Consider the following 27,448-nt stretch of genomic DNA (forward strand, 5'->3'; position numbering starts at 1 on the left):
ACACCCTCAATTTGTTTGCCAAATGTAGACTTAAAAGTGTATTATTTGGTGTAAGTTAATCACAAAATGAAAATCTAAAGAGAAAGTGTGATGACCCAGCTCTAGCAAATGTTTCCATGTTAACTCTTTGTCTACTCCTTGACATCCATCAAGTGATGCAGTGATGAAGACCTACTGTATATGCTCTATTCACACTCTCACTATCAAGACAACTTTAAAAACCAATCAACAAATGGTTATGAAACAATTCTCCAAATGTGGAGGTTTTTATTCTCCATGCTTTTTTCCCCAATTTATTCTGGAGAGACTGATAGAGCATGGCGTTGTCTCATCACGGTGCCGCTACATGAATGCATTTGTTGTGTGATCATAGTGAAACTTTTTTAACATATTCTGCTTCTGCTAAGGTCTTATGTCCCTTGTTGGATGCTTTTGTTGACTGGTTTGGGTTGGAGCTCTCGGATAAACTCATGTAGAGTTTTTTTGGTTTGTTTTTTTTGCTGCTGTTTCTGTTGTTTTATTGTGGTTTAATAATCATCCCTGAAGCTCTTGAGTAACAAGTTAAAAAAGCTGAGGCGAAAAAGTAAATGCTTTGCTTCACCATCTTTCTAAATCACAGCCCCCCATTTCCACTTTAAAAGAGAAGTATGTTGCAGAGGAAAACATATTTTGGAACCTTAAATTCATCTTTCTTTTTTTTTTGTAAAATTAATATTTTCATTTGTTGAAATACATGTTTAAGAATAATCCATACTCCTAATTCCTACTCATATTCTACTGGCTAAAATACTGATTTTCAGTGTCTTCCTGCAAAATATTTGGAGATTGTCGGGTCATAACTGGAATGGTTGGAGCTTGCTCCAGTAACAAAGCGTATCATGTTAACAAGCTCATTTATTAACTTCATTAATAACAAATGTTTTAATAGAATAAAAGTACTGATATATTGACAAAGGGTGGTTTCATATCAGGCCCAGATTCGAGTACACTTGCCCCAGTCCGGTTCATTTGATCAGTGTGAACAGAAAACGTACCTTACTCAGGTACTGTGCCGAGGCCGCTTGAAGAGGGGGTCTCGAGCACAATTTATGTGTATGAGTATAGTCCGCAGATGTGAACACATCCGGGCTTAAACAAGGAAGTGGACTGCTATATGACGTAATTCTAAATGGCTCCTGACGCCTCAAAAAACGTCATATCTGCGCAGCATAGGCTCATTTTGTCCTCTGAGCTGCATGGTAGATGTTTAAGTAGGAAGAGGGTCGTTATTGGCGTCTCAGAAATAACAAAAAGATCCATCTTTAGCAGGATATGAACTGGTGGTTGCCATAGTTGCTTCTTTCTGCATTTTGGCAGAGTTGCAAACCAACTTTGAGCATACTGCCACCTGCTGTATCGGACTGTGTACATACGCAAGTGTATTCGGGCTCGGAACTATGTTACTAATGTGAATGCAGACCAGTGGGGGAAGGGGAGGGGGGAGCAGTAGTGCTCGGGCAGGGTACGAAACAATCAAGCCTAATTTGAAAATACTCTTAAAGGTGACATTTTCATTTGGTGTCCTTCACAGTGTCAAGTAGCAGCAGGTGGAGACGTCTGCCGCCAGAGTATGGCTCCACCTCGGAGGAAGAGTTTGGCTCCAACCGAAACTCTCCAAAGCACGGAGGACGCTCCCATGTTCGGCCCCATCACCTTGTACCACACCGCAGCACAAGACCCGGAACCAGTCCAAGCACAGGATCCAGCATGGTGACTGGCGTGGGTGGAGTGGGGGTCAAACACCGCATGAGAGAGCAGGAGGAGTACATCAGGGACTGGACAGCACATAGCGAGGAGATAGCCAGGTATTGATCTGATTGACCCAATGTTTTATTGTGATGTTAAAATGCAGTTTTTTATAAGATCTGCTGTTAATTTTAAATGAACATGTATGTTATTGTAGCTTGTATTATATGCATTTGCATGTGTTGATATGTCCTAAAGAACTCCTCCATCTGTCTGATGGTAAACAGGTTATTCCCATGTGTGCGCAGGATCAGCCAGGACCTGGCTAAAGATTTGGCTGTCTTGGCTCGTGAGATACATGATGTAGCCGGGGAGATTGACTCAGTTAGCTCATCTGGCACAGCACCCAGCACCACTGTCAGCACCGCTGCCACAACCCCAGGATCAGCTATCGACACACGGGAAGAGGTAGGCCCTGCACGTCCCACGCAGCCGGAAATACAGGAGAGCATGAGAAAGGTGCCCGTTTTTCCTCTTTTACTTCAATAATAACTGCGTGTGTAATTCCATTGCGCCCATCCCTCCTGTGTTGCTTGAATGCAAATAGCCACATCTATGTTGCTTTCAATCTTTCATCTGATGTAAGAGGTTTTCATTTATTGACTCCAATTTAGTCCATCTTCATGTATTATTTTCTTTATTTTTTACCATAAATATATTTCCTTATGGCTGTACTATTGAATTAATAAATGTTTATTTTGCCAGACAACCAAATGCTTTCGAGCTCCTTAGTATTTATTCCTACAAGGGATGTAAGGATACCTCAAAGCAAAATTTTGTATATACAAATACATGTATATATTGCAATAGTTGTTTAAAACCAACAGGGAGCGCTATTTGCTTTTGGGTACTTCTTATCACATCAGTAGCTGAGGAGTAGATTTTAAACAAAAGTGTAAATAAAGAAAAGTGATATTTTTCCTTATGATTGGATGAGAATTAGAAAAAAAAAAGAGGGATATTTATTCGTAAATCGTCTTCAATCTCGTCTCTACAAAGATTTTTTAAAATCACAAAATATTGTGATAAAATCGTATCATGAACCCAGTAATGCGAAACATATCAAATCATTGAGTGGAGTGTCTCATTTTATCCCTATTTCTCACTAACTCTGATTCAACTCTATTTTAAAAAAAAACTCGTATGACACGGGGGTTGAAAATTCTACACGATTTTTTAATTGAATTTCCCTCTTCCTCCTTTCTTTCGTGTCTTCCAGTTGGTGGATCGAGTGTTTGATGAGAGTCTCAACTTCAGGAAGATCCCACCTGTCATTTCAACCAATAAGGCTCCAGAGATTAACGGCAAACCGGTGGAGCTCCGTCCCCGCGCTCCTGACAGTCTGGAGCCTCGCGCTCTGAGAAGACGAACCTGGAACCGAGAAGAGGTGAGAAACAGCAGGAAACATGAGTGTGAAATACACCAAAATGGAAACAATCTCCTTCAACAATGACTAAATTCTTTTTTATTACTGTTTGGAAATAGGCAGTGTTAGACAGCCTGCTGATCAACTCAGTCTCTCAGCTCTCCACCAAGATCAGACACTCGATTGACAAAACAGCGGGCAAAATCAGGTAACTATACGTCATTAAAGTATAACCTGTATGGAGCAGAGTATTTACAGTGTAGCTATCCCTCAGTGTGACATTGTGTTGCTTCGTTGGGTCAAAGCCCCTGAGATTATAAACATTTTTCCTCTTGTATGTTATTTTTTCTCCAGGATATTGTTCAAGGATAAGGACAGGAACTGGGATGAAATTGAGAGTAAACTGAGATTGGAGAATGATGTACCTCTTCTGAAAACGTCCAACAAGGTACAGAAGCCGTCTGTCTGACCACTCTCTGATGTTGAGCAAAGCAAAGAATTATTTAGAGCTAAATGCATTTTTTATTCCTCTGCAGGAGATATCCTCAATTCTGCTCGAACTGAAGAGAGTTGAAAAGCAGCTTCAGGGTAAAGACACATACTCACACACACACAAAATCACACTAGTACAATTGACAAATGTCTCTATAAATACAATTATACCTTTTTATGGAGAGGCATTATTGTATTACTGTATTTACACTCTGTGTAAATATGTGAAGTGAAACAACCAACTTTTCAAGGCCTTTATAAAAAGATGGATCAGTGCATTAATTCTCAGCCTGTTTTTGTCAAAGTGATCAATGTGATGGTGGACCCAGACGGGACTCTAGACGCCCTGGCCAACCTCGGCCTTACCAGCCCCACCACCCCAACCAAGCCCTTAACAGCCAAAACCACTTCCACCTCTGCCACCAGCCCTGGGTCTGCGCCCCAAGCCAAAGAATCACTTCCTGAGGTCTTACCTGGGCCTGGAGGATCATCAGCAAGGGTTCAGGCTTCCTCTGCCAACACAGAAGCGCTTTCACGAGACCCCAGTGTAGGATTAGGGTTAGCAGGAGTCGGAGGGCTGCCATTCAACCGCATGCGGCCCAGCGGAGAGGAGGCCATAGCACAGAAGTGAATAGAAGTTGAATAAATAAGATGCAGCCTTGATTGGAGTGCTGTTGGCTGTTGTTAAACAAGCAGGTGTAAAAACATTTCAACTGTTTCCATTCTGCTCAGTCTACCAGTCCAGAATTATGGGTATGATATAAAAGTACCTTGAAGTGTTATCAGACTCTGCCAGGAATTAAGCACTTCATATGACCACTCACAATGCTAAACCCCAACATCATGGAACTCTCTTAGCCAATACAGAAATGGACTGAGTTATTTTACAAGTTTCTCAACTCTGAACTCTTCATGCTCACTTGCCCACCTGACTTCCTGATGGACCTGGCTGCTCTCTCAGTGGACAGATCTCTTAGCTTGTACAGTCTCCTTCAGTCTCCACTTGCCTTCTCCACGTGTCTGGACCCTACCTACACTAAGGACTTGCCTTATAACATATCCTAATAGTAGCAGCTCCCGCCCCCCTTCAGATAATATTGTACTTTAATAAGACTTTATTAAAGTACCTTTCAGACAAACAGAAAGCATTGTAAGAAAACACTTGCAAAATAGGATCTATTTACACTATTGTATAATGCAACACAACACCATGATCTATAAAATAATATTTCAGCGGCCTTAAGTAACAGACATGCTTTGTATGACTGAAACTGTTCACAAATCAGACAGAAGTTGCAGAAGTTTGAGATAACCCACAACTCTAACCGTCCACTGAAGCATCTGTAAAACTATTCTGTTGAGAAGGATATTTTAGTGCCTCCTCCTTTCCCCTGTATGTTTTATACTTTCCCTTCCTCTATCTTCCTGTAGTGTTACACAAAGTGTGTGTAACTCGAGTAGCATGTACAGGACAGAGCTGAGATCTTTGCCTCCTGAATATTGGTGTCTGTGTTGATTGTACTAATGCTGAGTCTTAGTTTGATTTCCCTATAGTAAGAGCATTCTGGAAACCAATGATCATTGTCACTCAAAATAATCACTTACCAAAGTTAACCAGATTAATGATACTGTCATTTTCAAACCGTCGAGCTATATTGAAATTCATCTGTTTTGCTAAATATTCTGAATTTGTATTTCAGCAGTTTGTTTTATACATCTCGCCATTTTCTGCAGTTTTCTCTGAATGTCAAACGCCCCTTTTCCATCAAAAAATCAAAGATTTCACCTTTTTATTTATTATAATGAAACACTAGTTAAATCTTTGCGGTCAGTTTTTGGCACATGGGAGTTGTTGCCCTTAGCTTTTAGCAGTACATGCACTCAAGTGTCCTAACTGTATGATTTCCAATTGGATTTATTTCTTCCTTTTTCTTTTTCCTGTCGCAGATGCTGTGACATATTCCTAACCAGCAATGAAAAAATAAATCTTGGTTTTAAACTAAATATTTAATAGTATTTAGATACTGGTTTTGTAGATATTGCAGACCATTACTTTTTAATGCTTTAAGTCACCTGACAAAACATTTTTTTATGTTTTTGACCCAACCCGTTTCAGCTTGCTTAATCACTAAACCTAAACATTGAACATATGCAGCCGTTTGTTGTAGTTGACATCTAAAGAAATAGGCAACTTTCAATGAGGCCTTTGCACTTCAAGTTTGTTAATTTGAAATTAACACATCTTTGAAAAGAAAATGCTCGTTATATGGCCTCACATCAGTGTATATACTGTAGGTGAATTGTTCTATTCCCACCAATGAGGAGAAAATCCAGCGTACTGGAACTGTGGAATTGCAGAGACAGAAGACTTTTACCACTTTTTTAAATTGACTTTGCTGCCTTTCTTGTTCTTTTGGGCTCTTATGAGGACTAACGGGTTTCTCAGTCTCTCTTCATCTTGTAGTCTGTGCTCTAGAGTAAGGCAGTATATTAGAACTTAGAAACTTTTACAATTGTGAATTTAGCTACCAGAATTCATGTTCATTTCCTTCCCTCTCTACTGTACTGTACAATGTTTTTCAATGCCTCGAAGTGCCCATTTTGACAATAGAAAGGCATTGATTAAAAGAAAAGTAAAATATGTTTAAAAATCTCTTTTTTGCACATCAGATTGTGGTGTTTTTTCATACAGAAGTGTCAAAGCAGTGAAAGGCTGCATCAAATGTCAAATAGCTTGACAATGAATGATATTAATTTACCTGATATCAGAAGTGACTGCCTTGACTCTCTGGAACTGTTCTGTCTGTAAAAACAAAGCCTCTAATCACCTTTTTTTCCTTCTCCCTGTGTTTTTCAAAGTGAAGTTAGGGGACTGTGAATGCTAGGTACGTTTATTTTTGGAATTCTACATGTCATCCGATCAGTGTTCTTTTTTTTGTTATTTTTGTAAAGAAAAAATAAAACCATTTTATTTATTTTTTTGTTTAATATTTTGTGGATGTTTCATGTATTTTATATTTGTTCCAACTACCTGCATTGTTTCTTACTGATATTAAAAGAGAGCCATTCACTTGTTTCTGTGTTTTCATTAAGACCCACTGACATGAACAAGAGTGTTTTCAGACTTCTATTTGAATATTAAAAACTTTTGACAACAAACCTACACTTTTTCATTTTGAAACTGGATGGCATATCACTTGGCGGGTACATTTTCCAATTCCAATTTAGATACAATAAGGTGGGGGTTCTAGGGAAAAAGGTTGGGAACTACTGCTCTAGGTCATAATTCATGTCTGAAAAAAGCAAATGACTTAGCTCCCCCTTGTGTGCCTGAGCTATAAATATAAGAAAACTATGGAAGTTATACTCAAGCTGCAGTTTCAGGTATTTACTGAAAACATTTTTCCTCAACAATAACTGCAAACCACTTCTGTGTTTCACTCTTAGGGAACATTAAGTACTTCTGATCAAAACAATACCAAACATCAACACTGTAGGGTTGTCTTGATAGAGGTGGGAATCGCAGGATAACTCACGATTCAACACAATTTGCAACATGCAGCTTACAATAATGATTATATCACAATAATGCCGTGTTCTGCTATGATTGATAGACTCTCAATAGTTGACTGACTAAATATAAATTGCCCCATAAAAGTTGAAGTGTGTGATGGATGTTTTTGTTCACTGTGATTTGGTGTCAGTTTCAACTCTAATCACACTTCATCTCGTAACTTATTTTTACTGCTCTCCAACATGATCTCACTGTCAACTTCTTTCACCAGTTAACTTTTGTTCACACTACCCTGTTCACGTCATAAGCACCATGGGGGTGAGTCATGAATTGGTGACGCAGTCAGCTAAACTTCCAGGGAAATCTAGATTGCTGTATCAATTTTTGTCCCACCCTTACTTCATATTCCAAAAAAAATGCATCCCGGTAAAAGGACTTTTGATAAAAACAACCAAGACTTAATATTGTTGTGAAGTGCATTTTATTCTCACTGATGTTTGACTCTTATATCACATGACAAACAGTTGTAGTCGACACTGATGGCAAGACGGTCTGTGCTAGTTGATGAAGGTTAACCAGGGGGCCATCCCATACTGCGTCCACCCAAGACGTGGATGTGGATGTGATAGACCGACTGGCCTCCATCAGGTCCATCATTGATGACAATCCTGTAGCCTTTAGCAAGGCCCGCATCCTGAGCACACTTCTTTGCGACTATCATCAAGTGGCCCAACAACTAAGAGAAAAAGAAAACAAATGAATGCATGCATAAGCAAAAGCTTACAATGCAGTATTCAGATATCTTAACTGTCCAGACAAGAATTAAATTGGCTGTTAAGAGTTCCCTCTAGTGGTCACGGAGAGAAAGGTGAACAAATCTCTCAAAGTGGATACATTTACAGTCTGTAAAAAAAAATCAATCACAGAAATTCATAGTCACACTTACTGCAGCATCACACTCCTCTGCTTCCGACAACCTCACAATCGGCTTTTTAGGAACCACCAGGATGTGAGTGGGAGCTTGAGGTGAAATGTCAGGGAAAGCTACACACTGAAAAACAACACAACAATGATGAAGAAGAATTAATCCTGTGCAAACAACTACTACTGGTTTACAATGAGTGGAAAATACACCTATATGATGAAATGCAGAGAATCCTTCCTACATTTATACTGTGACTTCCACTGAAGTTGTTTGTGTGGGGTCAATTTGTTTTACTGCATTTTGGGATGTTTTTGCTTTGTTGTCGCTCTCATTGACTATACACATAATAAAGATATATGCAATAGTTTCAACAAGAAATCTGGAAGTGAGTTTCATTTCAGGCTGATGTTGGCAATCACTGACACTGTACAGAGTCAGACTAATAGTATGTAGTATAATAATAGTATGTTTAACTCTTGATGTTACATTTCATCTTATCTCAAAGACACCAAACTGTACAATGCCTTGTTCAATAAAGTGTAGGAACTTAAGGTTATATCACCCATAGTTTATCACATGTGGAAGAGTTCAGAAAGGTAAAAAAACCCAACACAACAGAGTCAGAACCAATGAGATTCTAGTACCTTTTCAAATGACTTTGTGCCTTGACATCTTACAAATTTACAACATAATAATTGATGTTTGTTTACATTAAACATCAGAGTAACTTTTGACATGTTACAAGCATGTTTGTTCAATCGGAGGCTCTTCCTTATTTGGTTGGCACTGGTTAAACATCTGAGGTTAATGACTATGATCATTACTTTATGAACACAGAGCAGTCAGGCCTGTTTGACTGCTGAATTGTCAGGTTAAACTTCTGACTGGGATTCATTCGTCTTCAGTACCGTATTAGCTGTATAGATTTAAAAAAGTACAGAAACAATAACTCACAATATATAACTATTGGCTAAATATTAAAGGGCTTTGCAAGTGATGCAAAACTTGGCCAAGTGAACCTTGTCATAACCTGGGTGGAAAGCCAAATATCTGACTGCAGTACTATCTGCAACAGCAAATTGCATTAAAATTGGCATGATGACCATGTTTTAAAACAGGAAGAAAGAATAACCTGGATAAGGACCTTGCAGTTTCAAAGAACAAACTTCATATTGATTGTTAGATTTTAATGCAAATTTCTGGTAGCTTGAGAGCAAGCTATTTGTATAATTGTTTTTTTTATGTTTGTTAAACGACCTCTCAATAATAATCGCACCATCATAAAAACAGAATTACAGCACAGTTGCAGATCATGCAGAGCTAGCGCGGAGCTAAATTTGGCTAAACGTCACGCTGCCCAGGCATGGTGCACCCCAGAGAGTTAATGAATTAAAGCATTTCATGCATACCTGATCATCTTCGTAGAGAAGTTGGACGGGAATTTCTTTACGTATTATTTTCCCAAATATTGTGTCTCCACCCGCCTGGGCTACCTGCGCTTTCGCCGTTTCATCAGCCATGTTGGCGCAGATGAGCAGCAGCCTGTCAGCGCCGCTTTTGGTACTGTAAGAAAATGCAGCGAACGCTCATTGGCTGATCTAGCGCGTCATTCAAGTGTCTTCACTGATTGGTCGTTGGTCATCGGAACTTCCTCCAATTCCGGAAAAGAGCTGAAGAAGTCAACATGGGTACACGTTTGAAGGTGAGAATATGATATTGTTTTTATTAGAGAAAATGGCCTAATAAGATCGTGTTTACTATTCGTGCCCTGTGTTGTTTTCATAGTATAAACGCGGTGCAGTAGCTGAAGCTGAATGTTTTTATAAATGCAGGTTCTTAGCGTGTTTAAAAGGCTGCACAGAACCAGGCTGGCTGTGTTCAACAATGATGACAGATCACTGACAGGTGAGTTATATACATGTTTTTATTCCAATTTCGGGTTATATTCTTGTTTGACGATGTTTACCAACCAGCCCCTATCAATCAAAAAGTATCTTCAGGCTCTGCACCATCAATCCATCTATTTTCTCCTACACAGCTGCAAGATTAAAGATCAATGACGAGTTCCGGAAAAACAAAAATGAACCTTCAGAAGAAAACATCCAGAAGGTACAGTGAATGGTCATCAGAAAATGATATGATTTGTTTATATTGTATTATATTGTATCATAGGCTATAAATAATACTTATCATAATTAGTATTATAATACATACAATGTACAGACTGTTACATATATATATATATATATATGTATGGCCCTTTATTAGTAATAATAATAATGTAAAAAGTCTTGTATGCTTAGCCCATGGACATAAGAATTGGATTCAAGGATTACAATAATATGACTACAATTTTTTGGAAGTCAAGGTACCCATACAAAGTACTTGATTTCTTAATCACATTTTGTTTCAAATCCAATTAAGTATTTCCTAATTGTTTCTTCCTGAGTAACAAACCTGCACAATAATGGCTACAGTGCACTCACAGAGAAATGTACATATGTATTTAAAGCTCTATTGCCAGATGCTGCTTGATTCTAATTATTATAAAATGAAATGCGTTTTAAAAAGTGGCTTCAAAGTATGGAAGTTTTTTTTTTACATGCTAGTGCCTGTTATAGTCCATCTTATATACTCTTTGTTTCACAGATGATTAAAATGGGCTCGGATGTGGAAATTGTTCTTCGAGAAGCCGTGTTACAAATGGAACACCTTGGGGAAAATACACTCTGTATGTTGTTATTTTTTATTATAATTTTATGTGGAACCATACAAGAAAGTAACCAATGTGTTCAAAGGAAATCTACACCTCTCTCTGTTTTTTTTCACTTTAAATGAATAATTATTCCTATGATATGTACTTACTTCTCTCTTTCTCATACAGTGCTACGACCCAGAGAGAGCCTACTACTAGAAAATGTACCCTACTGTGACCAGCCCAGGAAAAAGTCATGATGGATCAACTAACAACTTTGACATCAAGAAGGACTTACTATCAACTATAAACTTCTATTTGCATTTAAAAATACTTCTCCTCAATAGCATTTTACGATTTTCATGATCTGCAGAAAGAAGGCCTTATTTAAGATCATCACTGCATGGACTTTGGTTTACTGGAGATTTCAGCTGTTCTGTCGTTAGAATTCTGTAAATGGAATATTTGTGTACAGTATTTATCAAATGAAAAAGTATTGCCTTTTCATATGGAAGTTTTTTTTCTCATATTTGAGTAGTAGATGTTTTAACTATATGGAAGATACTTTGACGCCACATAAAATGTTAAAAGTGTGTCCAAGTGTGTCATTTTTTGATGATTGATTAAACCACAAAAAAAAAGAGATGTGATGGTAGTTGGACCTTTAAAGACCACCACAAATTTTCAATAAAAGTCTCAGAAAATGCATAGTTGCAATAGCCATCACTGTCTGCCTTAATCATTAATGCCTATAGTTCAGAATTGAAAATTGCGTCCTTGAGTGTTAATTGTCGGTAACTAAGTTGAGAAATTTTAGGGAGTGCAAAAAGTAAACTCCTATAATAAAAAAAATGCCTGTATTTTTCCTGACATGTTTATAATACTTCAAATAGTTGAATAAAAATCAGAGATTGTCAGGAATCTGTGTCCAATTTGTGAGCATAAAGTTTGAATAATTCATTTAACATTTATTTATTTGTATTTAATCCAATTAACTATTGTCATGACTTTTATAAAACTAAACTAAACTTTTTAATTCCCATTGAGGTCAAAGCGTTCTTGCGAGTTACAGCATTACAGCCAACAAAAGAAATACATTTCCCACAATGCCAACGAAGACACATTTTATTACATCATCATATTGCGACCGCTGTTACTCTGGCAACGCGTCAAACGGCAAGTTTTAGCCACTAAGCTAACGTAGCTTGGCACTTCTTTCTGGAAAACAAATGTAAATGTCGAAAATAAGGTGAGGGTCAGTTTATTTTGAAAACATTACACACTTACTATTTCAAAGTCGATAAAGGTTGTCTTTCTTGTATTTTGTCCTGTATTTGTCAGCTCGGACACGCTGTGGGAGTTGGCTGCGGCGGAGGCTGGAGGTCGGGATGAGGATGGAGGAGAGACGGTCACCGAGAGGACCTTGTTTCTTATGGGGAGCAAGGCTGGGGTGTGTTTCCTGTCGTGCCAGACTATAGCCATTAGTTAAAAGTTACATACATAATTCATTGCTTAGTTATTAAGCTTACCTTTGATTATTTATTTTTTAGGGTAAAACGTCAATTCTCCTCAGATGTCTCGACAGGTCAGTTTGCTTTACGTATACAAATATTTTAGCTCTACAATTAACAATTCAACCTGTGATGATAAACCTAAACACCTGCTAGTGACTCTCTTCTAATTCAGAATTCAGGCTACTGTAACTGAGACAGTACTTCTAAAGCAAAAGTAAACATGCCCATTATTATTTAGCTTTCAAAGCTTTCAGAAGCGTGTCATATTTTTGGACAGAGAACAGAGATGATGACGATACACAAAATGACACACGAGACAGCCACAGTTGCTGAAAATGACAGCAGTTTAAGGTTGAAAGCAAAGAAAGCTTGTCAAGAGATAATGTTGTGACTGAACAATTATACTTCTGATTTATCCACCAGGGACGAACTGTCCAAGCCGACTCTGGCGCTAGAGTACACTTTTGGTAGAAGGGCCAGAGGACACAACACAGTAAGGAAACTCCTGGACGCATCTTTTGCAGAATTGCATTAAGACCAATAATCCCATGAAATGTGACCACATGACTAATTGTAATGCTCCTTTGTAGTAAAATAAAGAGAGGTATACATTTTTTATAACATTTTTTATACAACAGCTTAATCTGTGTAATTTGTGAGGAAAAGGTGTGATAAGGCTGGTTTTCTCTCTTCCAGCCTAAAGATATAGCCCATCTGTGGGAGCTGGGAGGAGGGATCTCTTTGTCAGACCTAGTCCAGATCCCCATCACTACTGTCAGCATCAGGTGGGACACTTACTCACATTCCAGAGGTCTTGTTTTGTCTGTCACTGTTCATTTCACGGCTGCAACTTATTTTTGAGCGGGTCCTTCTTTTATGTTGATATTGTTTTGTGTTTATATTTATCTTTGAAATGAATTTGATATGATCAGCTGAAACCATACCAGTAATGGAAGGGCGTTTTCAATGTTTGAGTCTTATTTCTGTAGCAACTGCTTCTTCTATGTATCCTGCCAGTGGAAATAATCTGTCCCATCTTCTCCTAGGTCTCTCTCTGTTATCCTCATTCTTGACTTGTCTAAACCCAATGCACTGTGGGGAACAATGGAGAGGCTGCTGCAGGCAGCACAAGCTCAGTTGGAGAAAGTCACGTCTCAGGCACAACAAGGGCAGAAGAGCAAACCTGGCGCCAAACACCAGACATCTGTACACTCAGCGGCACGTGTCTTACCGAAAGACTTCCCTGTAAGACCTCAGCTCATTACATGCATCTATGAAGAATGAATTGTCTTAGGCTATTACCATTATAAAGCAATTGTAAATATATTATTAGAACCAAAGAAAATAGAGGTTATGGTCACATAAACATTTGTTGAATATTTAAAAATATATAAGTCTAGCCTCTCAAGATTGCACACATTATGTTAGGTGTATATTTTTTGATTAAATATTTTTTTTATAGGATAAAGAGCATTCAAGTCTTTGTCTGGTACAGATGAAAGATGGCACATATATCGTAAGCTAACTGTGACTCTGTTAACAGGACAGAGAGCTGATCAGTCCCTTTCCTGCTCCTCTGCTCATCATTGGCAGCAAATATGACCTCTTTCAGGTAAAACACCTGCACAAACCTGTATGTAACATATTAGCAAATGAACTTTTTAGGCGTGGATGTAGTTTGTTAAATTATATTCACAATATAATTGGTTATCTTGCCAATTATCTTAAATACTATTTTCATTTATTACTTGTGTTGTACATTTTGAGGAAGATTGTTTTGTCTCCATGTGTGTTGTAGGAATTCGACTCTGACAAGAGGAAAGTGGTCAGTAAAACACTGCGTTTTATAGCCCACTATTATGCAGCTTCTCTTATTGTAAGTGTGCAATTACCAGATATTCTTTTGAATGCATTCATTCTAACGACTGCTGATGTTCAATTTTTATTTACATATTTTTTATTCTTTTCCTGTACCTTTTTTTTTATCAGTTCACAAGCATCAAGTCTGAGAGCCTAATGTTAAAGACTAAGGGCTTCTTTTCTCACCTGGCTTTTGGTCTAGACAGAGGGTAAGGAGGATAACACAGCATTGTACGAGAAATAATTGACATAGACAAAAAGACATGGACTGGGGTAGACTTTCTTACATTTTTACATTATTAGTGATCACTTATACTTGTTTTCTTAATGTTGTCTTCAGGAAAACTGTGTCCAGTGACCCCTCTAAGCCTCTCATCATTCCAGCCGGCTCAGACTCCTTCAGCCAAATAGGTAAGCACAGCACCACTCTGTGGCCAAAAACCATAATGCATTTAAACGGAATTAAAGTGCTTTTACTAGGTTGAGTTGAAATATGCACATACTGGATGATTTAGAGTTACAGAGGCATGGAAATGTTGTGATATTGTGTGAAAGTAACACTTCTATTGTGTTAGGATCGCCTCCCACTACTGATGTGGACATTACATCTCTTCATGCTAAAAACCCAAAGGACCTCTGGAAGAAAGTCTATGAGCGTGTTTTCCCACAAGAGGTAGTTGAATCACTGATGGCACCTTTCTCTTTGTTAGTAACATATTGTGTATCTGATGTGTAAGAAAATTAAATTCACATTCACAACCTTACAAAAATGACTTTGTATTTACATAATTTGCTAAATTTCTTCTTAACAATGTACATGTTTTCCCTTATTGGGAGCTATTTTAAATACATTTCTGTCCATTAAATGACTTTGTATTTGCAGAATACCAGTGAGCAGAGGGAGCTGAAGGATCCAGCCAAAGACCCACGTTACAGTGAGCCTCAGATTGATGCCATGAGAGCCCAGAAAGACCAGGTAACACTTCTAAACAAATCACTTGTGTTGTATTACTCAATTAATTTCATGCCAAATCAAATCCCTCCTGGCATTAGTCAGAGGAAGTGATGCGTTCTTTGCACATGTACTTGCCTGAATCCGTCTGTCCGCACTTGATCTTGTACACTACTGCTCCTCTCAATAATTTCTCATGTGTGCACTTATGCCTGTATGCTCAAGGACCTATAGTAGTTTTGATGATTGTTCAGTTGACACAAGACTTGGTTGATTATAGTCTATGGTAATGATCCCCTTAAAATCTGCACAATATAATATGAAAGAATCCCTGTTTCGGTTATTTCCCCTGCCATCTTCATTATAAGGGAGCTGGTGAGGTACAATTGAGTTGTATTCAACTCCCCTTTGTTTTGAAAGTGTGAGGAAGGTAGGGAGGGTCCCCTTCCTGTTGGAATTATTATTAAGTACATTTTATTTTATATACAGTATATAATATGAATATCTTATGTTGGTTTAATGATGACACTTGCAAACATGAATTGAATTAGTTGTTTGCCCTTCTGCTGCCCAATAAAATTCACAGTTTGTTAATGATTTTCTGTTGGAGACATGAGTCTTCTGAACTCTCCTTCACAAGTGTCTTTAACAAGGGTAATGACCCAGAGTAACCCTTTCCCTTTCAAAAACCTGTGTTTACTTGTATGACTGTTTACAGGCTGTAATATAATATACAGTAATATATTCTGTGCTCATAAAAAGATTAGAAGTCTCCTCTCAGACATACCCAGGTGCCACTCTGGCACTTGAACTGCAGTAACCTGCTCGAGGCACGAGTCTGTTATCACTGACTCAGTCTCGCCTGATGCTGGTCATTGGACAGCACAACGTTTTATTGTTGGAGTTAACCAATAATAAGAGAAAGAGGGCAAAGGGTTTATTCCAACAGAGTATAGAGAATCATTTTGTGTGGGCCTTTTCACCTGTTAGGTAAGATAACAGGGATATCATTCATGCAAACTACAACTTTCTCATATCTCCAACCCACATGCCAGTTTGTGCATCTGCCATTTTATTCAGTACACTGTAAGATATCAAACTCTAAAACCTATTTCCTTAATTGTGACTTTTTTGTCTGATAAAAAATATTATAGCAAGAGGTGACATTCCTACTAGTGTACCATTTTGAGCTGTAGAGAAACAGCTTTGAACAGCCTCAACCTGAGTGAACCCTTGTGTCATGTGTTGTATATTCTTTTCTTTTTCCCCTTTTTAACCTTTTACATGTGATTTCTCACATTGAGATCAGAGATCGTTTTTACAAGAGAGACCTGTCCCATATTAGCAATAGTGTGACACCATCAGGATGCATCATGTTATTTTAGCTTTACATTGTGATGTTCTAATCCTCTTTTTTCAGTTTTAATATATCTTGTACTTATTTCTGTTCTTGTGTAGCTGCCAAAAAAAACCCAGAAAAAAGTGTGTCCTATGGGGATCAACAAAGGCTTATCCTATCTTTAACACAATTTGACCTTGATACGTTATATAAAGGGCGAAAAAGGGATATAAAATGCTGATATTTGAGTTACCCTTGAAAAGTAACAATATATATATATAATATATATAAATATAAATAATCAATACTGCATTTAATCCAGAAACTACTCAAAAGAAAAAGTCTGTCAACTCCATTCCTGTATAAATTGTTCTCCATTACATTAGACTGCAAGAAAGAATCTTCAAAATCCTTCACTGACTGGAGAAAAAAGCTAAAACATGTTGGGAGCTCTTGACATGATTTGATGTACTGCAGAGTTAATGTTAATGTGTTGCATGTTGCTGCTGTACATAATGCTGTCTGCATCGATGTTTGTATGTCTGTTGAGAATACAACCTTGTTTAGATTACAGCATTGTACTGTACAGAATGTCTAAGATGTCCCTTTGTACTCAGTCACTGTAAATCATCAGTTGTGTTTCTGTTTTTCAGGAGCTGGATCAGTACAAGAAGAACGCAGCTAAGTCATGGAAAGGGCTGGAACTGGAGACATGAGAGATAATCATGTTCACACACAAACATCACTCGTAGTAATGCAACATTCTTGAATTCTTTATTTATTTTGGTTACTTTTTGCAATTCAAACCACTTGTACATCTTAAAGTATTATAAAGAACTGTATACTCATGTTAAAATGTGTTCTAAAAAATAAACAATTGACATTACTTACTAAAATAGCAATCTCTTGTTTATTACAAATAACAATTTAAATATTTAAACAAAAAGGTAATTCTTTTCAAACACAGGTGACTGTTCAGTGCACAACAGTTATCACATCTTTTATTTTTAAATCAAACTTGCGATTTCCATTTTACATGTTCCACTCTGTGTAGACATTTATATACAAGTAATTACTTTGACAGTGACATTAGTGCAAATATTAAATCCAAGCAGAAACTGCATACTTAAGATATTCAGGACCTCAAGATCAATTTGTGCTGCCTGTAACTGTTATTGTCAAATCAGCAGTAAGTTCATTTACATGTTTTTTTTTTACTACAGCTACTAACCTGATGGATTATGTGCATAACTGAATCCCAGTCAATGGTTTAGCACTGCTGTATGCACAACGCCCACCCGGTGGGGTGATTTTTTTAAGGAAATTTCCAACAGCTGCCCTTTGTTCTTGCATCACTTATTTAAACTATTAAAATAATTCTGTGACACTTTCAGGTAAGTGCTGAGACAAAATAATGTTTGAATGTTGAAGATCCTGTCCAGCACAGTCACAGTTATTTAGTATACCACGTCTGCTCTGAATAACATCATACTGTAAAACTGTACTTTAAATCTTTTTAAGATGTGCAGAACAAAACCCTGGTTTAGTCTCCAGCTTTAAAATTATACCATCTCCCACATGTTTTTCTCTGATTTTTAGTGACGCACAAGCTTGTCTCTGATCTTGAAGCTGACCATGCCGAGCAGCAGCAGTGCAGGGAGGAAGGAGTAGAGGAGAACAAAGTCTTGTGTGTATCGGGACAGAGCACCTGGATAGCCTTCATCAATGATCTGATCACCTTTAGTGATGAGACAAGCTCCTGGTAAAGGGTTGAGAGTATCTGCAAAAACACACCAGATAGAAAGAGTGAACAGTTGTCTGGTTTTACAGACGCAGCTTCAGTTTATATAACAGCCTGTACAGTATGTCCATCCTGCCAAGTCTCCTTGAACACTGAACTCATACCTGAAGTGATCATTTATGAGAGCATCAGCAGAATGATAAATGAATACAAGTCAGGTTGGTAATAAAAGCATATACTGAATCTTTGTCACATCTGTAATTCTGTTCTGTTTTTGTCTTCACTGTTTTTGTATTGTTGTTTCTGGGTATTTGTCTTTGTACCTTTCTTTTACTTCATATTTAATGTCCTGTCGTTCAGCACTTTTTAAAACTTAGACTTTGTTTAAATGTCCTCTTTTAATAAAAATACAGAAATTAATTTTAAGGCAAAGTACTTTAATTGTCACATCAAAACACTTTGTAGTAATTAAAGTTCTACCACAAATAGCTCTCATATTGAAAATGTAACAGGACACACATAGAGTTTGTGGGCTGTAAATTCACTTTTAGACGTGTACATTATTGTAATTATGGGTCCCTTTTCATTCTCAGGTTATGTTAACACACTGAGGATAGTCCAATGGTAAGAACGTCTTACTGCATGTGAAGTTGAGTCCATGGAACTCAGTGACTATAAGGAGCTCACAGCTGTACTTCTGGAAGGTCAGGTAGCTGAGCCACTGAAAGACAACAGGCATCTGCAGGGTGCCCCTGTTCACAGAGAGAGGAGATACAGGTGTGTAATCAGAATCACATGTCTGGAAAGATGGCAGTGACTAAAATAATAGCTTCTTTTTTTTTTTTTATCAATGAAAGTGATTGCCTCACCTTAGGAAGCCAGATCCAACCAAGATCCCTGCAATATTGAGAAGAGCCACTCCAGTGTTGACCATGTTAGGGTCATGGACCACTCCCATTAGCACCACAGTCAGCATTTCACCTGATGTAAATAACAAAAACATACAAATTTATAAAACTAAAAGCCACAAAATGTGAGAACATGACATCAAAAGTATCTGTAGAAATTAGAAGACATTTTTAAAACACGAAATAATACAAAAGAATAGCCCCTATTTTGATCTTGATCTGTTGAGTGTGGATACGATTTTGCTTTGGAAAAATAAATATATTTTTTCCCTTAATCTCATCCGCTCACCTACAATATGTGGCACCAGGACTACGGCAGTGAAACACAGGAAACGCAAAGTGTCAGGATGCATCCCTACCGTCCTGAGAGGAACGGATGCAGAACAAAAATTAAAAAGACAAAAAAAAAAGTATGGAATATGTAATCCATTGGTAATTGCTTTTCCATTGCCCCAAAATGAAAACATACACTTACTACCCACCAGTAAAGGAAGGAGGAGAAAATGACGACACTGAGGATGCTGAAGGGCAGGATGTGGAAGATGTAAGCCAAGAACATTTGCCATTTAGTGTACAGACCATCCTGACTCTCCTGATCACTGATGGCTCGCAACGCTGGGACTGAGCGAGAGAAGGAGAGAGCGGATAATGTGGTGAGTGGGAAGGACAAATGTAATACAGCAAACCCATGCCGGTCTTAATAAATTCAGCAAATTAATATGTTTGAAATTTAGGGAGAAACACCCCATTTTTTTGTTTTTAAACACTTCATCTTTAAAACAGGAATAACAATGGGAAATCTTGAATTTGACTACAGATGCATCGTTAAAATTAACACTTATTTTTGCTGAATCTTATCACTTAAACCACTCCAATGAAAACCAAAGCTATCCAGGAGTAAAGCTCAAAACTGGCCTTTTGACATCCCTTGAAGTTTCAGAGTTTTAGATCCACTTGACTCTAATCCAGACTCCTCAGTAAACCTGTCTCTTGGAGCAAATTGCTGCTTGCCGTTGTATCCTATCAGTCTTTATCCTTGAGATTCAAGGTCACTGTGATATCCCCAATCACTCCCTCCGGCTGTTTGGGTGCTTATAGGTGGCTTTTAATTACCTTTTAACTCTAGTGTGACTCCTGCTCAGCCCAGTGTTCTATCACATCTCTTATCACCAGTATCTGTGACGGCCTGAGCCCTGAGGCTAAAAGTTTAGATTGAACTGATAGCTAAGGAAGACATTGAAGTGATAATCATCCCACACTGCCAATTTCCTTCATGTAATTTTCCACAACATCTTATGTAGCACATAAATGCTGTGATAGTTTTACTTGTTGTCATTTTTAAAGAATTTAACCTCAATTTCAACAAGTTACAATCAATACAAAATATATCCCAGAAAACAACTGTAACATCTTAATGTGAATGATAGAAATCCCATAAAAACCAACCTTTAAAATAACCTAGGAGCAGCACTATAAAATATTATACATTAGGCCTACATTAATAGATGATAACACCCTGATCCTCGTAGTTCATAAAGCAATTATATTATTTCTATGTAAGACACTTAAATAGAGTTTTATTTGCAGTGGTCCTCGTAGGGTCAGAGAGCATTTGTTTAACTTTCTCTGTTTTTATATTTGTTTAACTTAGTGTATATCTTAGGTTACCATACGCCACAGCAGCTGCTATAAATACTGACCATAAACCCGTTTAACACATAGAGACACAAATACATGAACACACTGACAGTACAGATAGTGAAGGTACTGTAGGTCTGCAGGTAAAAGGTCATTTGAGTTCATTGTTAAGTAAAAGTCACAACCACTCTAACAACTGTGCTTATTCAAAGCAAATGTAAAAAAATATATATATATATATGTCATCTTTATGTAATTACTATTGAACACAAAGCTGTTCTAGTCAAATATTTTGTGAATATTGACATTTGTCAACATTTCTGTAATTATAACCTAATACTTCTACTTTGGTTTAAGTCACAACATCCTACCAACAACACATCATCTTTAAATCTGACCTTAGAGAGGAGCTGAGTATTAAAAGTCTATTCAGACACTCGTCACGAGAAAACCAGGGCTAGACTTTACACATTTTTGCTAACGGGAAAAAAAATACTGCAGACAGCAGACCCCTTTCACCTACTGAACAAGAGATAAGCCAGCTTACACAGTGGAGATAACGCCATTTCAAACATGCTGTTTAACAAAGATAATAAATCACTTTAACTCAGATGATAGACCACACACACTTCAGAAATTCCCTGAAGTCATTGTGTCCACATCATCTAGATATTTATTGGGTGAGGTTATCAGGTTGTGCAGTTGTGTAGAATACATTGGTTTTCAGGTTATTCTGTCATACAACCGCTTAATGGGGATACTTTATTATTTTTTTTTTTTTCATGCATTATTATAAATGTGTCACGTTTAAGTCAAATTGTTGGAAATATCAAAAACCTGGGTTAAATGCAGGATTTCCTTCTGTGTGCAGATCTATGCATGGTGATGGTGGAACTCACACAGAGCTACAGCGTTCAGCATGCCAGTGTAGGGCGAAGCTCCAACGCTCTGATAGATGATGCCAATGCGGTCCTGCACAGCGCCCTTGCTGACGTTGTCATCTAAACGTGTCACGAAGAAGGCCACGAAGAGGGCGTAGATTAGGTTCTGGGACAGACGCATCAGAACACCCATCCTGTCTCTGGACAGGTTTCTTGCTGTTCGCCTACACACAAAGCACAAATGGAAATACATGTAAGCAAACACATAGGCGTACGGAACCTAAAGTACGTAGCCCATTAATAAATCAACAAGAAAGATTGTCAAGAAAAGATAGGTGATTTTTCTTAAATACAAGAAGGATCATTTTGTAGATTGTAGGAGACTACAACGTTTATGAGAACACATCGAGAATCAGTTATCGTAAAAGATAATTTCTACACAATGGGACTTCAGTCTGGTCCCCACTGACCTTAGCAGAACTTCCAGTTTGGCTGCACCACTGGGTGACTCTTTGCTCTTAAAGGGGATGGCTGGCTTGTCCACCATTTGCAGGCTTTGCTCCATTTTTTTCAGCATGCCCTGGTAGATGTCAGATTTCTGATACGATGAAGTGATCTCATGCATGCGATTGAAGGTGGATGCCTCCCTTTCACTGTTGCGTGTGTCCACTGAGGTGAAGTCAACTGTTCAAACATCACAGCAGTTTGATTATACCTCAATGATCACATGCATATACTTCTCGATACACTCTTTTATTAAGCACAAAATGACAGCTGCAGTAGCCTACCATAGATGTCAAAGGGGTTGCAGTACTCTGGACACTCATATCCACAATGGCTGAAGAAATCAACCATCTCTTCTGGCTGCCCACAGAACACCAGCTCTCCACGACTCATTATGGCTATCCTGCTAAACACCTGAGACACACACACACGCACACCAACTAATAGTTCAACGAAAACACATTATCCTCGGCAGTTCGTTCAAAATGTTGATCTAGCTTTTCAAGTCTGATTGCAGCACTCACATGCCCTCTACAACTCTATATACACACTGAGTTATCTCTGATTTTCTCTCCTGCCCATAATTACAGAGAAAAAGCAATCTGAATTCCAAAATGTAAGTGCCAATCTTCCTGTGCTTTCAGTGAAAATGCCTATATTTCCTCAAACTTTTCTCTGCAGCTCTGCAGGGAAACATTGCCCATGCAAACAAAGAGCAGATAACCTCTTGATTTGACCTACTAATTCTGCTGAAACCTCATATAAGCGCTATGTCAGAAAATGTATCCCTTTAATAACAATTGCATCTTAAAGGGATATCCTCTTGATCAGTATGCATGGGAGACACAATACACATGTGCATGTGGGATTTGTTTTGAGATAAACATTAAACTTTTCTTTTTTCTTTTTCTTATAGTTTAGGTAAACCTACCTTGAAGAGTTCGGAGCGTGGTTGGTGGATGGTGACTATGACGATACGATTCCTCCTAGCCAGCTCTGCCAGCAGGACCACGATCTGATTGGCGGTCATGCTGTCCAGGCCGGTGGTCGGCTCGTCCAATAGGATCACCCCTGCAATGACATCATTACCGTCATGGAGGATTGTCACATGTCAAAACATTTGGAACAAAAGAAAGGTAGGACGAGAACTTTTTTCTCCTTTTGAGTTAAAAACTTTTAGACATACTTTCCAGAAAGTGGCACATGCAGGACTCTCAGCGGGGCCAACTTAACTTGTGAAGATAAGTGAGTTCTTTTTTTTTTTTAACTTAATTACTCTAATTAGGACAATTAAAAGATTGCCTCTTTGCATTATGAAAGCAGAGTGGAATTAGCAGATGGTTTAATTGTGAGATTAATTCATTTCCTGGTTGATTGGAGAGGCAGTGAATAGGAACTCCTCATTACTCTGTGTGAGACTGTGTGTGTGTGTGTGTGTGTGTGTGTGTGTGTGTCCATGGCCCCTTCTAATCCTGAATGAGGACTGAGACCCTTCATCCTCCCTGGGGAACATTAGACCCGATAAACCACACCTGGGATGAGCACAGGCCCACTCTCTCGCTCTCTCTCTCTCTCTCACACACACACACACACACACACACACACACACACACACACACACACACACACACACACACACACACATACACACACACACACACACACACAGATGCAGGTCTCTATTCATTCCCTCTCTGGTGTGATAACCCAGACTTCCATTACTCTCCTCCATCCCTCCCTCCCACTGTCCTTCTCTCTCTCCTCTCTCACTTAGATCCTTTTGTTTTCAAGTGTGGACTTCGAAAACTCTTTGGGGAGAACTTTGACGAACTATCTCCTGTTCTTGGGATGGCACAGTCCTTTATTTATGTTTGATATGCAATCATTTATTAAACAAGGGGACATCTTTCTGATATCCCAACCTCCTTTATATGATCTGTATCCCATATATCACAAAACTCAAATGAACCACCTCTAATGCTTCACTTTTTCTGCTCCATAATTTATTATCTCAGTTAAGATTTTAGCTGATAATGGCTTTTCACCCGGATTAACCTCATCAGCATTTTTTAGGTTTGCAGCCGTAGCATCCTCCAGAAGTCTGATCTTTTTGATACACAGATAAATGTTTCTCTGCTGCAGAGGAACTTACTCGGGTCCTGAAGTAGCTGGCTGGCGATGGAAACTCTCCTCCTCTCACCCCCAGAGATCCCTGGGAAAACTCGTCCTCCGATGACACTGTGGGCCACATGGCTCAGACTCAGCTCAGCCATCACCGCTGACACCTGCACAGGAGCCAGAAGTCAAGGGTCAGGTGGCAAGAGAATTACTACAGTTCGACTGACAATGGCTTTCTCCAGACTAGGCACTTTCTTAGTTTGATTAGTTGAACATGATAAGTAGCAGGAATGTTTTCAGACTTTTCAGACATTTCTGCTTCTTTAAATGTTTCTTAGTTTACATTTGTATTGGATCATAAGAAGACAAGGCACCATCTCAGAAGAAAAAGCATTTCTTACATTTGATCAGTTTTTGGTTTATAAATGATGAAGATAGACAAATGATGTGTCAAGTGTCCTGAAAGCTGCTTGGGAGTTTTAAAATTTTGACCCTTTTTTGAAAAAAAAAACAACTTTATAATTTGTGAACAACTCGATGAGTTGTTAGATATTAACTTGTACACACAATATAATTATCTTGTTCTCACAAGTTATTATGTTGTTATCTAACTTGTGTGCGCAAGATTTTTTCATTTTTTTTAAAGCTTTTTGCAACATTAGGGGCTCCGTACTAATGTGCTGACATCCCTTGTGAGTCTTCATTTGTCCCCTCTTTAGTCTTTTCTTTAGCTGGGAGAAAATGTCAAGTTCCAGCCTGAGAAAACGAACTGAGAGAACGGACTGGGCAGAAGAGGCTGTATCAAAGGTCACCTTCTTCTTGATGGCTTTGGCTGAGTGTTTCCGCAGGGCCAGCTGAGCTGTGTAGGTCAGAGTCTCCTCCACTGTCAGATAACTCAACAAGTTATCACTCTGGAAGAGACAAAGATGGAAGAAGGAAAAAATACTGAAGAAGAAACGAGCCAAGAAAAGGGCAAATATGGTGTGGATCTTTTATTGTAAGTGTACTTATCGTACTTATTGTTAAAGCATTGAAGATAATCGACTTTGTAAGGCCTTTTGAGTACAATCTGCTCCTCAAGAATTAAATATGATCACATCCTAATATTTCTGGATTATCATTGATCAAGTTACTGTTCATACGTAATGGTGTGAAGGACAGGAGATGTGAGCTACACACTCTTAAGCAGAAATATTTATCTACATTACTTTAGCTTGAAATCCTTGCACATTAGACATGCATCAATATCAGACACCAATACCACAATATGCTGCATATGTATGTGCAAACTAACTGTAACATACTTTTGCCTCACAAAATTTCAGTCACACACATGTGCACACAAACACAAATTCATTGCTTGAACCTGCTGAACCTGCTGTCTGCTTCAATTAACACGTTGGGCCTCCCAATCCCACTTCTCCTCAGTCTCTCATCTGAATGACTTTAATATCAGGAGCTCATATCACCTCCTCATCTCCAGCTTAGCAGGGGAAGTTAATGACGAGGCTTAGAGAGCAGAGGGGGTTGCTATCAGCTAGAAGAGAGAGATGATTTGAAAAGGAAGCAAGGCCGGTTTTAAGCCAGTGTTTTTAATTCAGGCTTTGGATACACTTGAGCACCTCTCATTGAGAGATTAAGTATATGAGGAGGCCAGCAAGGGTCTTTAGTTAATTTCATCCAGAGGCCAGGGCACCCTTTTCAAGAGTTTCTTAAAAGTGGTGTGTTCATTGACTTTGCGGTTTGGTATTACTGGTGGGTGTACCACAGGCAACTTCAATACATACAAACACACGCATGTAATACTGTGGGACAAAGGTAAACTTGATGTCAGTGTGTGATGAGAACTAGGGCAAAGGGAAAGGTGCATGTGTGTGCATGAGGTATATCATTCAACACAATGGGGCCCAGTTTTAAACAGATTGCATTTCATTGCTGATGTCACGTTAAAACAAATGTCTTTGTTACCTGCAGCACATAGGAGAAGCAGTCCTGATACTCTTCTCTCTTCATCTTCCTGCCGTTAATGAAGACCTCACCCAACAATGTACCAACATTTCCAATCCTCCCTGAGACGGCATCCAACAACGTGGTCTTACCTGAGCCTTTTCAATGCAAAGTAACACAGCAAAACATATGTAAATACATTAAAATAAAGAAAAATACAATGATTTATCTGTTCATAAACTTTAGAAGAATTTAGATTCACAATCCTCAAAGTGACACAAAACTTAGCCAGGTGAACAAATAACTTTTTTTTTTCATATTGTATACTCTCAAAAAATCAGACTCGTTTTAACATAACTTAAACTTAAATTGATTTTAAACACTTTGCTGTTTAAAACCTGCCAACCTGAATTTCCCAGTATGCCCATGATCTGCCCACTGTCTACGTGGAAGGAGACATTATTGAGGATCTGACGAGTCCAGTGCTTCCTGTAGGAGGGTAAGTCCCACCATGGACCCACCCGCTCACTGAAACACAAACAAACACACATGCACCCTTACATTTTTTGATATATATATATATATGTATTACCAGAGTAGATTCCCTGCTCTCTGTAAGAGTGATCGTTTTTTGATATAAGTGAAAATATCTTATTTAAAAATAAAAGTTTGATTTGACCTAATAAAGACAATCGTTGCAAGTTCCTATGTGTGCTATGTTTGTTTCCCTTCTGTTTCATTGCAAATAGTAGTTCAACCACATAGAATTACATATAATTTGACCTAAAACTATATATATTTACACAGAATAACAGAATGTATATGTTGTTTTAATATCCTTTATTTAATTCTCAGAGTTTGTTTTTTACATCTCTTTCAGTCATTCTCTTGTGCACTCTGTCTGTGTCCGCAGCATTTACTGTACCTGACCGTGTAGGAGACTTTGTTGACACTGAGACTGCAGGAAGGCTGTGATTGCTCCTCTCTAACGTCCTTGGAAACATCCGTCTTCTCCTCCGGCTCAAACTTGAGGGACTCCCTCTCTTTGGTCCCGTTTGGCTCCGCTGTCTGCATGGAATAAAATCTGTTCCTATCCCCAGCCATTTTTTATCCTCAAAACAACAACTGTAATAAGTTCGTCTCAAATCATTTTCACTCGACTCATAAACAGCAAGTAAAACTCTGCAGTTCAGTCATCTAGCATGCCTAGACTTTGTTTCTCTGTGTACATTCCCTGTACGGAGCAGCAGTGCGAGAGCAGCTTGGAAC

General features: G+C 38.4%; 5 protein-coding genes across 5 annotated transcripts in view; 3 read left to right on the plus strand and 2 right to left on the minus strand.

Annotated features, from left to right (window-relative positions):
- Window positions 1-6,713, plus strand: part of cep170aa (centrosomal protein 170Aa) — a 39,176-nt gene extending 32,463 nt beyond the window's left edge. Inside the window, exons 17-23 of the mRNA XM_061040091.1 lie at window positions 1,571-1,844; window positions 2,013-2,244; window positions 3,005-3,172; window positions 3,271-3,359; window positions 3,506-3,599; window positions 3,688-3,739; window positions 3,949-6,713. Of these exons, the coding sequence (XP_060896074.1) occupies window positions 1,571-1,844; window positions 2,013-2,244; window positions 3,005-3,172; window positions 3,271-3,359; window positions 3,506-3,599; window positions 3,688-3,739; window positions 3,949-4,274 (1,235 nt within the window). The 3' untranslated portion in view covers window positions 4,275-6,713. The remainder of the gene's footprint in view (window positions 1-1,570; window positions 1,845-2,012; window positions 2,245-3,004; window positions 3,173-3,270; window positions 3,360-3,505; window positions 3,600-3,687; window positions 3,740-3,948) is intronic.
- A 906-nt stretch (window positions 6,714-7,619) lies between these two features.
- hint1 (histidine triad nucleotide binding protein 1) lies at window positions 7,620-9,652 on the minus strand. The gene is made up of 3 exons (XM_061040097.1): window positions 9,492-9,652; window positions 8,104-8,208; window positions 7,620-7,893 (listed from the first exon to the last, which is right to left on the minus strand). The coding sequence occupies exons 1-3, from the start codon at window positions 9,600-9,602 to the stop codon at window positions 7,729-7,731; spliced, it is 381 nt and encodes a 126-aa protein (XP_060896080.1). The 5' UTR covers window positions 9,603-9,652; the 3' UTR covers window positions 7,620-7,728.
- Window positions 9,653-9,657: 5 nt separating this feature from the next.
- lyrm7 (LYR motif containing 7) lies at window positions 9,658-11,483 on the plus strand. Its single transcript, XM_061040098.1, has 5 exons — window positions 9,658-9,784; window positions 9,915-9,987; window positions 10,121-10,191; window positions 10,732-10,813; window positions 10,967-11,483. Exons 1-5 carry the CDS (start codon window positions 9,767-9,769, stop codon window positions 11,035-11,037), a joined length of 315 nt encoding a protein of 104 aa, XP_060896081.1. The 5' UTR covers window positions 9,658-9,766; the 3' UTR covers window positions 11,038-11,483.
- A 422-nt stretch (window positions 11,484-11,905) lies between these two features.
- Window positions 11,906-17,651, plus strand: dync2li1 (dynein, cytoplasmic 2, light intermediate chain 1). The gene is made up of 13 exons (XM_061040096.1): window positions 11,906-12,026; window positions 12,119-12,227; window positions 12,328-12,362; window positions 12,715-12,784; window positions 12,988-13,076; window positions 13,338-13,536; window positions 13,835-13,903; window positions 14,090-14,167; window positions 14,281-14,360; window positions 14,492-14,562; window positions 14,727-14,824; window positions 15,035-15,127; window positions 17,096-17,651. Exons 1-13 carry the CDS (start codon window positions 12,013-12,015, stop codon window positions 17,156-17,158), a joined length of 1,068 nt encoding a protein of 355 aa, XP_060896079.1. The 5' UTR covers window positions 11,906-12,012; the 3' UTR covers window positions 17,159-17,651.
- On the minus strand, window positions 17,195-27,429 carry abcg5 (ATP-binding cassette, sub-family G (WHITE), member 5). The gene is made up of 14 exons (XM_061040095.1): window positions 27,105-27,429; window positions 26,586-26,707; window positions 26,201-26,337; window positions 25,045-25,143; window positions 24,267-24,399; window positions 23,046-23,185; window positions 22,399-22,528; window positions 22,081-22,294; window positions 21,629-21,834; window positions 19,574-19,712; window positions 19,381-19,454; window positions 19,053-19,164; window positions 18,823-18,935; window positions 17,195-18,222 (listed from the first exon to the last, which is right to left on the minus strand). Exons 1-14 carry the CDS (start codon window positions 27,281-27,283, stop codon window positions 18,038-18,040), a joined length of 1,983 nt encoding a protein of 660 aa, XP_060896078.1. The 5' UTR covers window positions 27,284-27,429; the 3' UTR covers window positions 17,195-18,037.
- Window positions 27,430-27,448: the final 19 nt, after the last annotated feature.

The sequence above is a fragment of the Labrus mixtus genome, chromosome 6, assembly GCF_963584025.1.
Source record: "Labrus mixtus chromosome 6, fLabMix1.1, whole genome shotgun sequence".
Classification (NCBI taxonomy): Eukaryota; Metazoa; Chordata; class Actinopteri; order Labriformes; family Labridae; genus Labrus; species Labrus mixtus.

Excerpts from the sequence above, each read along its gene's own strand:
- hint1 (XM_061040097.1), bottom strand. The coding sequence starts at position 9,602 with ATGGCTGATGAAACGGCGAAAGCGCAGGTAGCCCAGGCGGGTGGAGAC. Across the intron at positions 8,209-9,491 it reads TTCTCTACGAAGATGATCAG|TGTGTAGCTTTCCCTGACAT; the intron begins GTATGCATGAAA and ends GTTGTTTTTCAG. Across the intron at positions 7,894-8,103 it reads CAGAGGAGTGTGATGCTGCA|TTGTTGGGCCACTTGATGAT; the intron begins GTAAGTGTGACT and ends TTTTTCTCTTAG.
- lyrm7 (XM_061040098.1), top strand. Across the intron at positions 10,192-10,731 it reads CAGAAGAAAACATCCAGAAG|ATGATTAAAATGGGCTCGGA; the intron begins GTACAGTGAATG and ends TTTGTTTCACAG. Across the intron at positions 10,814-10,966 it reads CCTTGGGGAAAATACACTCT|TGCTACGACCCAGAGAGAGC; the intron begins GTATGTTGTTAT and ends TTTCTCATACAG.
- dync2li1 (XM_061040096.1), top strand. Across the intron at positions 12,363-12,714 it reads CTCCTCAGATGTCTCGACAG|GGACGAACTGTCCAAGCCGA; the intron begins GTCAGTTTGCTT and ends TTTATCCACCAG. Across the intron at positions 12,785-12,987 it reads GGGCCAGAGGACACAACACA|CCTAAAGATATAGCCCATCT; the intron begins GTAAGGAAACTC and ends TCTCTCTTCCAG.
- abcg5 (XM_061040095.1), bottom strand. The coding sequence starts at position 27,283 with ATGGCTGGGGATAGGAACAGATTTTATTCCATGCAGACAGCGGAGCCA. Across the intron at positions 23,186-24,266 it reads CCAGCTACTTCAGGACCCGA|GGGTGATCCTATTGGACGAG; the intron begins GTAAGTTCCTCT and ends ATGTCATTGCAG. Across the intron at positions 21,835-22,080 it reads AAACTGGAAGTTCTGCTAAG|GCGAACAGCAAGAAACCTGT; the intron begins GTCAGTGGGGAC and ends CTTTGTGTGTAG.